General features: G+C 41.1%; 2 protein-coding genes across 3 annotated transcripts in view; both read left to right on the forward strand.

Moving 5' to 3' along the window:
* Nucleotides 1-8,062, forward strand: part of kif19 (kinesin family member 19) — a 142,234-nt gene extending 134,172 nt beyond the window's left edge. For both annotated transcript variants that reach the window (XM_052033173.1, XM_052033174.1), the window contains one exon: nt 7,834-8,062. In XM_052033173.1, coding sequence (XP_051889133.1) covers nt 7,834-7,985 — 152 coding nt within the window. In that variant the 3' untranslated portion in view covers nt 7,986-8,062. The remainder of the gene's footprint in view (nt 1-7,833) is intronic.
* A 6,861-nt stretch (nt 8,063-14,923) lies between these two features.
* Nucleotides 14,924-15,767, forward strand: part of abca5 (ATP-binding cassette, sub-family A (ABC1), member 5) — a 78,499-nt gene continuing 77,655 nt past the window's right edge. The window contains 1 exon segment of the mRNA XM_052032985.1: nt 14,924-15,672. Within this exon segment, the coding sequence (XP_051888945.1) occupies nt 15,568-15,672 (105 nt within the window). The 5' untranslated portion in view covers nt 14,924-15,567.

Raw genomic sequence — 15,767 nt, forward strand, 5'->3', positions numbered from 1 at the left:
TCTGGTGGTACGTGCCCTCAGGCTCCTGTATCTTCTACCTGATGGAAGAGGAGAGAAGAGAGAATATCCTGGGTGGGTGGGGCCTTTGATTATGCTGGCTGCTTCACCAAGACAACGAGAGGTAAAGACAGAGTCCAAGGAGGGGAAGCTGGTGTCCATGATGCACTGGGCTGTGTCCACAACTCTCTGCAGTTTCTTGTGGTCCTGGGCAGAGCAGTTGCCGTGCCAAGCCGTGATACATCCAGATGGGATGCTTTCTATGGTGCATCGGTAAAAGTTGGTGAGAGTCAAAGGGGACAAACCAAATTTTTTTAGCCTCCTGAGGAAGTAGAGGCGCTGGTGAGCTTTCTTGGCCATGGCATCAACGTAATTTGACCAGGACAGGCTGTTGGTGATGTTCACTCCCAGGAACTTGAAGCTCTCAACCCTCTCGACCTCAGCACCATTGATGTAGACAGGTGCATGTACACCGCCCCCTTTCCTGAATTCAATGACCAGCTCTTTTGTTTTGTTGACATTGAGGGAAAGGTTGTTGTCATGACACCATTCCACTAAGTTCTCTATCTCCTTCCTGTACTCAGACTCATCGCTGTTTGAGATATGGCCTACAACGGTGGTATCATCTGCAAACTTGTAGGTGGAGTTAGAGCAGAATCTGGCCACACAGTCATGAGTGTATAGGGAATAGAGTAGAGGGCTGAGGACACGGCCTTGTGGGGCACCAGTGTTGAGAATAATCGTGCTGGAGGTATTGCTGCCTATCCTCACTGATTGCGGTCTGTTTGAAGGTGTAGATTATAAAAGTAAGAGTTTTGAGGAAATTGTTTAGACTGAAGGACAAATATTGGCATTAGCAAATGTTATATAATGATTATGAAGCTGGGATCAAGAAAGGAATTTAAACTGAACTGTCTCATTCAAGAGATAATAGAGCAAAGTACGGCTGTTGATATTTACGACGTAATTGGATTCTAGAGGCAAATTACATGAAATCTAAGAGAAGGAACATGGACAGATGTCAAAAAGAGAAGCAGACAAAGTTGCTATCTAAAGGGATGAACTTACAAGCTCTAAAGACATTTACCCATTCACAATTAATAATTAATCCCTAACCACAATATGTTTATATTGTGTAATTTGTCAATATAGACAATACCACTCAAAATATCAAATGTTGTTGCTCAACAAACAATAGTTGATCTCAAGTAAATGTTTTCACTGTTCTCCACAATATACTTGAAAACAAATATGTGTGCTGTTCTGCCTTGAGATGGAGGACGAACTGTTGTGTATCTTTCTCTTTGTGCAATGGTAGTTTTGGGTTTGAATTGTCTAACTCATGAACAACTGCCACAAAAAATACTGGTAACTTTGTGACAGTGGGAGGGTGTTTGTTCTGCTGTGATGTAATAGTGCATGCATGAAGAGAGTTAGCATACCACTGGCTGATAGTTTTTGGTGTGCCAGGGTGCAGGAATGCTTCTCACTTTCAGCCTGCACTACTGGCCAGCAGCAATGTGAAAAGAAAAGCATAGTAAGTAAATCTCTCTCTCAGCCTTGCAAGTGCCTATATGTGATGACACATGGAAACTGGGACACCCACAGCTTCAGTCTGAGGCTTCAGGAGAACTCGGGTTTGACCCTGAGATGTGCAATGTGCAGGTGGGCACACCGTTGCAGTTGTGAACCAAACATCCAGTTATGGCAAGAAACTCCACTGTCTTCTGAGTACTTCAGAAGACTTAAAGAGCAAATCCAGACAGAAGTCTGGAGTGGAGTCCAGAAGTGACTGATGCCTAACCTGGTCATCTTTCCAGCAACAAACAATCTGCTGGAAGAACTCAGAGGGTCAAGCAGCATCTGTGGGAGGAAAGGAATTGTCGACGTTTTGGGTCGAATCCCTGCACCTTGACACTCCAATTTCTTCCACTAGATTCCAGCATCTGCATTCTCTTGTGTCTCCATCTTTCCAGCAACTCCTGCAACCAAGTCTGTGGCAAATATAGTGCTCTGCATTCCTTTGGACCCAATTGGGGGGGTTACTCTGACAGTTGCACAGCTCAGGGTCTCCATAAATTCTGCCCAGGCTTGCATCCTGGTTGCTGTAAAGCATGGAATGTTAACACATCACGGGACAGACGTTATGTAGCGCTAAACCCAACTTAATATGCATTGAGAATAGTTGACACAGGTTGTCTCCAACAGTGAGAGGGACCATTGTGTCCCATTGGTCAGTGATCATCCATCTTAACCTGGTAGCCTCTGATTAGTAACATGCTGACCCACCATGGTCAGATGCCAGGTCTGTGATTAGCAAGCTGGAAAGTTAGGACATTTATACGGCCTGCTTAAAAGTAACAATATTAGCGGAGAGTGGATCACAAGAAGAAAGTATATTTGTTGCAAATCATTCTTTGACAGCTAGCCACTGCCTGACTCCTGCCATGCTCGTCAATACAGTTTCCCAGTCAACCTTCCATCTGACTGGGGAAGAGTTCAGAGGAAATGTGGAGCAAGGTGTGAGCCTGCCTGTGAGGAACTTGCTGATCTCAATGACAGAGCCCCCTGTAAAGGATTTGCAATGTGTTCTTTCCATCTGCCTCAAAAGAACAGTGCCTAAATGTCTAAGCTCCAACACGATACTCCATCAGAAACAAAAGATCAATCAAGCAAGGAGCTTGACACTTCAACGAAATCTCTGAGGCGGAAAATCTATTTACTGTGGGACTTCAGTGCAAAATTGGGGGCAAACGATGAGACATGGCCCACTAGCCTCACACCATGGCAGGGGAAATATCACATGACAAAGACTCATTGAGCTATGTAGCTATTAGAGTAACTAATACTTTCTTTCAAAGCAAATTATGCAAAGGTGTTCTGGATACCTTCAGGGCATTGGCACTAGCTGGACTTATTCCTTACTAAGCTCTTAACTACTTCTTCAACACATGTAGATCCCAGAGTGCTGGCAGAGAAATCGGCCCCTAGTCAGAATGGAACTATTGAAGCTTTTCCATTCAAAGTAGTAAGACTGTCCTGCAGCAACATAGGTCATGCTGCCTACCAATGTAAGAACCAACAGTTCCTGAATTCCAGTGAATGACCACTCTCCAGTATTCCCTTACAATGTACAGAAGTGATTTGGTTTATCACTTATGAAGCCATTTACAACACTGCACTCTGAATATATGGAAAAATAGAGTGGAAAATGCTGACTGGATTTAGGCCAACATTACTATAATGGAACCTTCACTGTCAACAACTATTGGACACAGCTCTGTCAGAGTAACCAGTTGTACTCTGGCACAGGTAAAGGTTGGTGCACTTGGGATGGGATCAAAAAAGGCAATTGAGCCATCAGCAAAGAAAACAGCTTCATGGAAAACAAAGAAAGTCATCATGTATCATTATAAATAGAGAGATGGGTGGAACATTTCCCCAAGTTGTACTCTAGAGAAAATAACATTATCAATTAAGGCCTTATCACAATTGAAAGTCTTCCCATCAGAGAAGAGGGAGATAACAAACTCAAAAAAGAAAAGCAGAGTAAAGCGATCTGTCTAAAAGGGACCTACATTTTCCCTTGCTTATATTTTCCTTTCAACATACCTTCAGAAGCTTTTACAGTCTAAATGTTTCTTGCTAGTTTACTCCCATATACTAATTTCCCTTTCATTATCAATTTCATGATTATCCCTTGCTGAATTCTAAAACACCCCCAAACCTCAGGCTTCCTGCTTTTTCTGGCAACCTGATAAGCCCTTACCATAGATTTAATGCTATCTTTAATTTCTCTTGTAAACAATGTTGCACTGCTTTTCCAGTGTATTTTGTGCCTTAAAGGAAAGTATATTTGTTGCACGTCATATATTCTTTAACAGCTAGCCACTGCCTGTCTCCTGCTATACCCTTCAATGCAGTTTCCCAGTCAACCTGCCCTTCATTCTTTCATAGTTTCCTTCGTTTAGTTTGAAAAATTCAGATTGAACTACTTTACTTTCAAAATATTCTATTACATTAAGATCATCTTTTCCTAATGGCCACTTTGCTACATTAATAATTAACCTTTTCTCATTGTAGAGTACTAGATCTAAACTAGCCTATTTCCAAATTGGTTATTCAATGTTCTGATCTAGAAATCCATCCTCTCTACATCATTAGCACTAATTTGATTTGCCCAATCAATATTTAAAATCTCCTATAATTACTCTGGTCGTCATGGTACGTGCATCTCTAATTTCCTTGTTTATACTGTGTTCTACATCATGACTGTTATTCAGAGGCCTGTAAACAACTCCTACCGATGTTTTCTGCCCTCTGCTGCTTGTTAACTCCATTGGAACTGATTCTAACTCTACACTACATTCTGCTACACTAAGATCCTTTCTAACTACTGTGCTGATGTCATCCTTTATTAACAGTGTGACCTACCTCCTTGTCTTTACACCTGACCTTCCTAAACGTAGAATATCTGGTATATACAATCCCCAGCTTTGGTCACCCTGCATCCACATTTCTATAGAATCAATTAGATCATACTTATTTACTGCTAGCTATGCCATGAATTTATCCGCCTTGTGTAGCCTACCTATAGATGTAGTGCCATTAAGTTTGACCTTTGAACATGGTTCCATAGTCTGACCTTTTTACTGCTTGCCTTTGTTTCTGTTGCCTGTTAATTTGAGTTAGTATGTTTCCAAATTCCACTTCAGCTTCGTTTTTGTCCCCCTCCTGATTCTCATCTCAGGTTCCCATGCCCCTGACAAGCTATTTTAAATCTTTGCTAAAAGATCTTCCTGGGCTGCCTCCAAGTATATTGGCCCCAGTCCTGTGGAAGTTGAACCTGCCCAATTTGTACAGGCCCCAGCTGCCTCATAAATAGTCCCAAAGAACAAGATATCTAAATCCCTGCCTCCTGCACCATCTCTACAGCCACACACTGATTTTCTCTATTCTCCTATTTCTGTACTTGTTTGCACTTGGCACTTGGAGTATTCCTGAGGCTACTGCCTTGGAGATTTTTTTGATCGCTTTCTAAGATCTCTAAAATCTGCTTGCAGGAGATCACATATGCAGGCAGCCTCACCACAGTGCCTTAGAGAGGGTCTACCCTGAAGGTTGTAGTGATATGTGTGCTCAAGCATTTGATCACATGGTATAATTCTTAAAGTAGAACCTACCCACTATTACATAAGCTGCAAATGTTATGTCCCTCCTATAATAATAAAAGCAAAAGGGAAAATGCAAACACTCTGTATACTTAGGCACAAAGTCTTCCAGATACTTAGATCAACAGACTAATCTTCCTGAGATTGTCGGATGCCAGTTCCTCTGATATGTGACTCCCTCCTCCATATGACCCAATATGTTCTGGGGTTTGGTGTGTCACCACTGTCTTCTGCATGTCTGGTATTTTTTTTCCAAGAAAAAGTTTTATTCATAAAAAAAATATACAAGTACATAAAACACAGTGCATGGTGCTGTTTACATTCATAGTGTCATTCAGTCAATACAGTCACAGTGTTATTGGTTTTATACATTAGTATGTTCAAAGATTTTGTATACATAGCACCATTGCAACTCGTGTGGCCTCCTGGGATGGTACAAACTTCAAGTGTTTGAGAGGCTTCTACACCAGATTTAGCCCCTCAATGTCTAGTGGCAGAAGGTCCCTAGAGTGTCCTTTCCCACAATGCTTTTGCGTTAGCTGCACCAAGCTTCAGTGCATCCCTCTGCAGCCAGGAATGTTCCAGTCGGCAGCATTCCCTTACAGACATCTCATCGTACTGGAAAACCAACAAGTTTCAGGCAGATCAAAGAGTGTATTTCACCGAGTTAATGATCTTTCAACAGCCCTTAATGTATGTCCCTGGGAACAGCCCGTAGATCAGAGAGTCCTCTGTTACAGCCGCTTAGAATGAACCGAGACAGAGCACATTGCATTCTTTTTCACACTATCTTTGTGAATCCACAGTTTGCAAAGAGGTGGACGACCATCTCAACCTCATTGCAGCTGTCCTGAGGGCAGCGTGTATTGGGATTCTGATGGTACAGGAAGGACCTAGCAGGGATAGTCCCCCTCACCACCAGCTGAATGAGGTCTTGGTTCTTGTTGGTGAGTTCTAGTGATGATGTGTTCTGTGCATTGATCTGAATAGTCTGCTCATCACCCCACAGGGTGGTGAGCAGAGTTTTCTCTTTATCCCATGGTGCCTGCAGGACATTCCAGGCTGACCACTGCATGATGGACTTGTGGTCCAAGGTGTTTTTCTGAAAGAACTTTTCCACGAAGGATAGATAGTACTGCAATGTCCAACTGACTGGGACATTGTGTGGCAATGAGACCAAGCCCATCCTTCGCAACACCAGGGACCGGTAGAACCTTAGTACTTAGCGAACACTTAGTGCCCGCATACTTAGGTTCCAAGCACAGCCTGATACAGCCACACACAAAGGTCACCATCAGGATGAGGCTGATGTTGGGTATGCTTTTTCCCCCACTGTCCAAGGGCTTGTGCATTGCGACCCATTGGACCATTCCATCTTGGATCCCCAGATGAACCAGAAGGTGGCACAGGTGACTGCTGGGGCAGAGGAATGGGGCATGGGCCAGATACAGCAGCACCAAGAGCACTTCGCATATGATGAACAGGTTCTTACCAGTTGTGGAGAGGAAGTGCTGCTCCCACAGTGCCAGTTTTTGTTTAACCTTGCCTGTCCACTCCATCTAATTTTTGTTACACACCTCGGCCCCTCTGTACCAGATTCCCAGCATCTTCAGGTAGACTGACCTGATGGTGAAGGGGATGAAGGACTAGTTGGACCAGTTGCTGAAGAGCATGGCCTCGCTTTTCCTGCGGTTGACTCTGGCCAACTCAAGGTGGTTGCAGATGCTGATTAATGTGCAGACCAACCATAGGTCTGAGCAGAAGACAGTGATGTTGTCCATGTGCAGGGAGGTTTTGATCTCCGTGCCTCCACTGCCTGGCATTGTCACCCTTCAATTACCTGCGTCTTTCCTGATGGATTCAGCAAAGGGTTCTATGCAGTGCACGAACAAGACAAGGGAAAGTGGGAAACCCTGCCTCACTCCAGACTTATTGGGGAAGCTGTTTCCCACCCATTGACTTAAACTGCACTATGGATGTTTCTGCAGAGTAGTCGAATCCGAATCTTTGCCCAAAGTCCATTTTGGAAAGTACATCCATCAGCTACATGTGCGATATCCTGATGAAGGCCTTCTCTTGGTCCAAGCTGAACAGGCAGGTGTCCACTCCTCTATCATGCACTGGGCAATGGAATGCCTGAGCAGCACAAATCTGTCAAAGATTTTCTTGCCAGATACAGCACAGGTTTGATCCCAGTGGATCATCTGTCCCAGAGCAGACTTGACCCATTTGGCAGTGACCTTGGACAGGACTTTGTAATCCACATTCAACAGGGAGATGGGTCTCCAATTCCTAACGTCCTCCTTATCCCCCTTCTGCTTGTAGATGAGAGTGATAATGCCCTTTCTCATGGATTCTGACATGCTGCCAGCTAGAAGCACAGTGCTGTAGACATCCAGCAGGTCCAGACCCACATGGGCTTCAACTGATGGCAAATCTTTGGTGGTAGTTGTGCTCCTGTGTTCCTTTGGCCACTTTTTTACACTTCTAGTTTCCCTGCTCTACAGAAAATATTTGCATATTCATTTGTGAATTGCATGGCTGAGGTGACTGCTTGCAACCTTAAAGAAGTACACATTCAATGTTACATACATTAGAGGGAACAGTATTCTTTTTAAATTACACAAAGCTTAAGTAAATATCCATACATTTTTTTAAATTACAGGTCCAAATAACACAGCACAAGATGTGGCTAGCTCAACTTCTGTGTTCCATCAACCTGGAAACTTCAAGAAGCCTGTTAAACGTAACCCTCAGCCACATTTTAACTATACAGTGACAAATGGAAAGAATGACATCAAATCTAAGAAAAACTAATTGAATGAAAGATAAGACGATGTCAATTATGCTCAAAACTTAGAGGAAGTTTGTAGTTTCATGGTGGAAGGAAGGAAGGAAGGGAAATAAAGCAAATCTTCAGTGGATGGATAAGATAGACAACACCGAAAAAGAAACGGAAAACAGTGCAAAACATTGCTGATGTTGCAAACACATGAGATCTCTTTTTTTTATCATTAACATATTATGTTTATCTAAATCAGTGGATAGAATTGTTTTTGTTATAAATGTACTTTGAGAAAAGTGATTCTTCTGTGTTTTGCTTTTATTCAAAATAAGTGAAGGAATTCCAAGCTTTGCAATGTTTGTCCTTTATCTAGTTTAAAAGAAGGCTTGGTGCCAAATGCCTACAGTTATTGGACTCAAACAGTTCTCCCTGGATGTTGTTACAACTTTGTCCACAATTTTGGATTACACCTTTAATCTAAGAAATCAGGATACAAAAGATTGTTAATTCTGTGGTAATATAATAGTTTAAATTGTGGTCAAGATATGCATTGATTTAAAACTTAATGTGCAGAATGAAGGAAATGTCTCATTTTTTTTAAACATGCTCTGTGAATATATGAATGTTCTCTTTTAAAACAAGGGCACAGTTCATGCCTAATTCTTACTCCATTTTGGTAAAGGACTCGGACCAGATAACAAATAGGTTCAAGAATATTAATTGTATTTTGTATTAAAATCATAAGCAAATTAATTGTTTTTCTCAGCAGTAGGTACATGTGACTTGTGCATCAGACACATTAGGTGTTGACTGATGATAAATGAGTATTTATCTTATAGGCACACTTTTGGTCAGGTATATAACAATTGATTTCAAATCATTATATGATTCTGAAGAAATTGGCATACCTGTTAAATTGTTTAAATTTTAATTTAGCTTTTAGTTCCTGCAGATTATCGTAAATCATTAATTAGCTGGGACAATATGGTAATCTTGATCACAAAATTATTGAACTTATTGGCAATATTGGTTGGTTTTAGTCAGCTACAAAAGTCTCGTCAAGTGGAGCAAATTAGTCTGTGCCAGTTTTATATCTTTATTTTCTGTCTGATTATCACATTGAGAAGCAATTGACCCATCTAACTCGGGTAAGGAAGTAAGAATAATGGGCTCAATCTCACAAGCCAAGAAATTCACCTTTAAAGGGAACGACATATTAATTGGTTGCTGCACAGAGGGCCAATGCATGTCTTGTGATCATGTATACAGCTGCAAAATTCCATTGTAAATGATGCCCGAGGTGTTTTGTGCAATGGAACACAGCTAGCATATTTAATGAGTACAAGAGCCTTTCTGTCCTGACTTTACCATTGCAGAGAGAACAGCAGAAGTCGTACAGGATACTGGAAGGGTAGTAGAAATTGGGAGACCATGAGGATCATGTTCCCAATCAGAGGGATATTATGATTTGTTTTTGAAGGTCAGGAGGTGTGGGTTTAGGTCAAGAAATGGTAGTGGTGGATAAGAGCTTTTTCAGGGTCACCTAGAGACACTTCATCTGCAGCTACATGAGGGCCCACACCTGACTCAAGTGAATTTTTTTGCATCACACTGTGCATGGAAAAAGCAAAAACAGCCTGAAAAAAAAACTGAAATGTGCATTGGACACCATTGCTCATGTTCAGTACCTCCTTGCATTATACACAAAGAGGCCCTATAAACATTTTCGTAAACTTCATTAAAGACACAGTAAGTACCCAGTCGTGATCAGTGAAAGTCTTCTATTAAAATTCTACCATATGGTATATGTAAATATTGCACCGTGCAGTAGAATTCATGGTCCAGGCTGGACTATTGATTTACTTGTGCTCCCTTGTTTTACATGAAGCAATTAAGTTACAGCAATTGAAATTTGAATGAACAGTAAATGAAGTTATAAGTGAGAATAGTAAAATTATTCCACCTTGAAAATGTAATATTTAAAAATGTAGTATCTTTCATAAATTGGTATGTATAGGTTTCCACCTCTTAAATTAAAAAAAAATTAGCCCCACATGGAGATACTACACTTGAATTTAAAGACCTAATTGTGCCATTCACACAGATTTCTATTCAGTTTACTATTCTTGTTTGCAGTAAGAGGGGTCATTTGCCTTACTAAAATAAATTATGTGACTTTTAAGCGAAATAGGACTTCTAACCAGCACATTGAGGCAGCTGAGATCTGATAGCCACTTTGGAGCTTATCAAACTGGATATTTTACAGGGTAACACTACTTAATTGATGGAAGCTTAATTGGTACTGGAAGTAAGTGACACACTACTGTAAATGTTCTCATCTCACAGAAATTGTCAACTTAACACCAAAGTATATTGTCTTCTCCTTTATGTGAAAAAAACATGCCTGGAGGTCGAGTCTTATTTTCAAATATTCTCCCACTTGAAATATAAAGTTAACACTATTTTAAAAACTGCAAAATAAATGTTGTTAGATATAATCTCCTTTGTAGGTTTCTATAAATTTTACTTTCAATGGACAAGCAGTTCAGGACAAAGATTGTATCTTAAATCCCAGCCTGAAAAAGACTGGAAATTGATTAATTATTTAGAACTCCTTATACTTATGACTATTAACTTTATCTTTGTCACTTACCCCAACTTCCCTCCACCCCTTGTTGTTGACATAGTCTGAATCACAAACAAGCAAGCCTTTATCCACAATTTTCTGTGATATCCTGATAGGAGGAACAACTGGAATGAAATAAACAAATGTTTTTTTGAATATTTGGATTGTCCAGTTCGTGGTCTGTGGACAATTGGCCTAACCCCTGAGTAAGAGTAAGAAATATTTTGGAAGTTAATAAATCTTCCACTTCCAAAAGATATTCAGTATTCAAAAGAGACAATCTACATAATTACAATGTCAAAAATGTATGCCCCACCAGAATGTTCCTTTTGCTCTTTAGTTATTTAAATCTCACCACAGGTTAGCCATCCTCCAGCATTTTCTCCTTGAGAACTCTGATCATTTTTATTTTGCCCAAGTCATCTGCCTTCTCATGAATCACATGCACATCCAATAATGGACTCTTCTTATGAATGATGGAGCAGCTTATCCTTTGAGAAGTTTTAGGTTGGAGCTTTGTCATTAATCTTTTTGAATAACCTGGACACATGTACTTGATATGTTTTCATGTGTTTCTCATTGCAATGGAGCCAAAATCCTACAAGATGATCTGCAAAAAAAAATTATAATGCACCCTTATGCTGAACATATCTTGTCAAAGTTGAAAATATCTTATGAAACAATAATACATTTTTTGGTGTTTTGCCAAGTTCCATTTACCAATACATTAGGAAGTATTTCAGCATAATACATCAGGTTACTCAAGGCTGTTGTTTGAAACAGTCAAAAGTCATTTGTTCTATATGGTTGCAATGTTAACAGAAGGCAATTCTTTATGAGAAAAATCCTTGGAATGAAAGCCACTGTGGTCTTATGTATTAACATTATAGATTTGGATGTAGTATAATTGTGAATATTTTAACTGTTACCAAATTTGTCACTATAGTGGTGTTGCCCAACTGACTTTGATGACTACGCACTTGTGCAGCTACTTTGATAATGTTTCAGTAGCACGTGATGATCTTTGTAGAAAATGCCATGCAAATACTTTCTGAATACAGATACTTTACAGGTATTTATTTAATAAGCATCTACCTATATTTAGTAATCAAGAAAATAAAGCACTCAAAATAATTAAAAGATGCTTGCACATGCTGCATTTGTTGTTATTTGTTATCATTGCTATACTCACAACAAACCTACTAACTTTGACTTAGTTAACTTTTAACAGTTTTATGAATTTGCAGTTTACTCCTTCATGGATATAAAAACTTATAGAGATTTAACAAGATAATTATATGCAATATAAGTAAATTAACAGAGAAAGTTGTTTACTGCACTTCAGCATATCGGTGTTGGTTACTTTCTCCCATCCAGACTAAATAAACAATCGATTTAAAGAGTTGAGTATTGAAGGATTTATGGAGTTAATAGAGAATGCTATCAAACTACATGGTTCACAATGAGAAAAGCACCATCCTGATGGACTGATAATTATTTCAGTGCTGTAGCATTCTTTACTTAACATGGTCACTTTAAAGGCAAAGTCAAATTTATTGTCATATGCACAGGTACAATGAAAAACTTAGTTGCAGCAGCATCACAGGCACATTGCATCAGATAACAACATTCACAAGAAAAACATAAACATAAATTATACACATGACTAAAACTGCTAAAAGCATCTTTTCAATCTACTTTGCAGGAAGGGCTGACAATTATTTCAATTCAGCAATCTGAATCTATTACTAAAGTACTTTAGGAGTTGTTGAAAGTCTTTTCCCCTAAAATGTCATTCACCTCATCTTTTACCAAGCAGGTGAGTGAGAAGTTAACATTCATCCCTGCAAATTCATCTGATAAATAACCTTACAGAGGACTAAGAGATGAAGTAATGCTAATTTAGGAATACTAATTAATCCTTATGTACAGATGTAGAGTAATAATTATTCAAGATGTAGAAGAGGCATTTAATCTCCGGAAAGCATTCTTCAGTTTCCAATTTACATTTTATGGATTTTTTTTCTAACCCTCTCCAGAAGTGGCCCTTTTTAATGATAGCTAGCTTAAAAGCAAAACTTAACATCACCCTAAGAAAGCCACAATTTTGCTAGCTTCTCTCTCCCCTGCACGTTTAAATGTCATTAATGCTAATGTTTCAATCATTTTGATTAATATTTCTGTCAGATCACATACTAAGAGCATTTCACTAAGAAGAAAACTGATGATCATGTCTCTCATTTCCTGATCTCAATGCAATTCATATTCCCTGTTAATTTCCCAGGAGGTTACATATTCTTGCATTTGCAATCCACTGTTCTGTATAGCCTTGGTCAATTACAGAAAAAGGCTATTTGAAGATCAAGACCTCAGAACAGCCACAAAACTTGGGTCCTTCAGGCAGTAGTGATCCCTCCCCACCCCTCCCCCTGTGATTTTGAGATCTGGACTATATATAATAGGCATCACCTCACCAATGCTATCTCTGCAAAATTCTCCAAATTCACGGGAAGGAGAAGCAAACTAATATCAGTGGTCTCTCCCAACCCTGGTATTAAGGCCCTGGTTACACTCAGACAGGTGGGTTGGACAGGCCACATTGTTCACATGCCTGACACCAGACTCCCAAACAAAACACACTATTTCAAACTGTTGTGGAAAGAGATTATCAGGCAGACAGAGAAAAAGATTCAACGATGTGCTCAAATCCTCCTTTATTAAATGCAGTATCCCACCTGACTCCTGGGAATCTCTGGCTATGACAGTTGAAGGGAGAAGGAGCATTGGGATGGTATTTAGAACTTTAAGTTTATGAGCAGCAATACACAGAAGCCCTGCTTAAGCAATGGAAGGATGTGGAACCTCACAAACCGACCATTCCCTGCTCCCCATCCTACCCATCAAGGACCTATTGGTCCCTGTATGAAAGAGTCTGTGATTCCCACATTGGCCTAATGAACTACCTCAGACTTCATAAAACTGGAATAGAGAAAAGTTGTCCTCAATCTTGAGGGAATGCCTAAGAAGAAGGTGGTAATTAGCTTCAGTAATTGTGTAGTGTGGAAGGTGGTGTGCTCCTTCTGCCATTTAGGCTGAACTGTGCACTCCTAACACATGGAAATTGAGGTTCTCAATGTCATCCCCAACGCTACTTCTTCATTTTGAGAACAACCAGGGATTTTCCACGAGGATGTTGTGATTTTCAAGGAGAGCTTGAGAACATTCTTGATTTTTTTTCTCTACCCACTTTGTCATCTCTTCCTGTGACAGAGCTTAGAGTGTCTGTTTCTGGAGTCTGGTGTTTGATGTGCGAACGACAAGGCTTGTCCATTAGAGCTGACTGAATATAATTAGGACCTCAATGCTGTGGATATTGGCTTGGGAGAGGATGCTGATGTTGGATTACTTATCTTGCCAGTGGATTTTGAGGATATTGCTGAGACAACATTGGTGGTACCTTCCCAGCACCTTGAGGTATTTGCTATAGACAGGGATCACTGCTGCCCTGTAGACTGTGAGTTTTGTGCTAGGTTGGTGGTCTTGATCTTCAGGATGCTTTTCCGTGGATGGCCAAAATTTGTGCCTTTGCAGTAAAGATGATAGTGAATTTCATCACCCATGCCCCTCTCCATTGAGAGGTGGCGCCCAAGACATTGGAAGTGACCACTTTTACCAGGGATCTTTATTGTTGGAGGACTATCTTGTACACCAGATTGACAGAAGACCCCTATGTTTTGTGGATGTTGACTATAAAGCCCATTATCTCATATGTTTCAGTGAATGAGCCAGTGATAACTTAGAGATCGCCCTCCGAATACGTTGCCAATCAAGTATTGCTTCCAAGCAAAAGCTTGACCACCGAGGTTGGGATGACTTTGATTCTGAAATGGAGATGACACAGGTTAAACAGCTTCTCATCAGTCCCGCAGATTAATTTTACTATTTTAAAGGCAGACGTGGATAGATTCTTGATATGTTTTGGGTTGGGTAAGATGTTACCAGAGGATAAAAGAAATGCAGTTTTAATCAGTCAGAATCTCACTGAAAAGAGGAGCTAGATCAAAGATCCAAGTAGCCAATTTCTATTCCTAATTTGAAGGTTCGTAATTCCCTTTTAGCGGGAAAAATAAAATCAAGTTTGATTCATCCCAACATCACCATGCTGCCAACTGGACCATTTCCATAAACACACAATCTTCATGTGATGATGGAAGTAATCCGATGGAGTACCAGAGGTGCAGCCTCAGCACCCAAGTTGCACGGCCGGGTTTGCGGCTGGCGGTGCCGCTAGGGGACGCCGCTGGTGACGGGGGGGAGGGGGCGGTGTGTGCTGGAGGTGGCGGCCGCTCTTTCTGCACCCGGCGCATTGTCGTCGCGGCTGCGAGTGTGAGAGGGGGCGGGAGGTGCTGCTGGTTCCGGGTGCGGGAGCCGAGGCAGCGCTGGCGAGCCCGTTGGAGGCGCGTCTTTGCTTTTATTTTTGAGGCTGCCGTCGAGGTGGAGGAGGCTGGGCCGCGGCCGGGCCTGGAGGAACAGCCGGCTGACGAGGGGGCGGCTTCACGCCGGCGCCGGTAACCTGAGTGACCACAAGCGCTGCCCGCGCCTCGCCCCACCTGACCCCGAGGTGTAAACGCTCACCGATGTAGTTGCTGCAGTTGTGGAGGCTCCTCCGGGATAAAACATCCTGGTTTGTAGCATGATTCTGAATTTAGGTGGGATTAATTTCCTTCGCTCTGGTTTGATTTAGCTGGGTTGTCAGTGCCATCGAAAGGACCTTCTGAAGACCACCGCTGGTAATTTGCAAACAGATGTCGATGTGAGTGAAGGGTTTGTGTCAGCTCTTCTTCAGAGTGGCGGTTTTGCTGACTTGTGTTACTTCCCCCCCCCCTTTCAAAATTATTGCATCTTGCTCCCAGCGGCTCCATTCGGGGAATTAACATTCCAAGGTGTGCGGGAACATTTTGCTTCATTTTTATTGAATAAAGAACAAAATGGGGAAAATGCAGAGAAGAGATGCAGCAATCTGGCAACAAACCAAAGCACTTATCTACAGAAACTTTCTCATAAAGCAACGGAACAAAGATCAAACGATGCAGGTAAAACATCTTTTTTCATCCACGTGTATTTGGATTTGTTGGCATTGAAGTTGACAGGTCGCCTCATGCTATCCGGTTACCAAGTGGCGTCGAAG

Source organism: Pristis pectinata, chromosome 18 (genome assembly GCF_009764475.1).
Source record: "Pristis pectinata isolate sPriPec2 chromosome 18, sPriPec2.1.pri, whole genome shotgun sequence".
NCBI lineage: Eukaryota > Metazoa > Chordata > Chondrichthyes > Rhinopristiformes > Pristidae > Pristis > Pristis pectinata.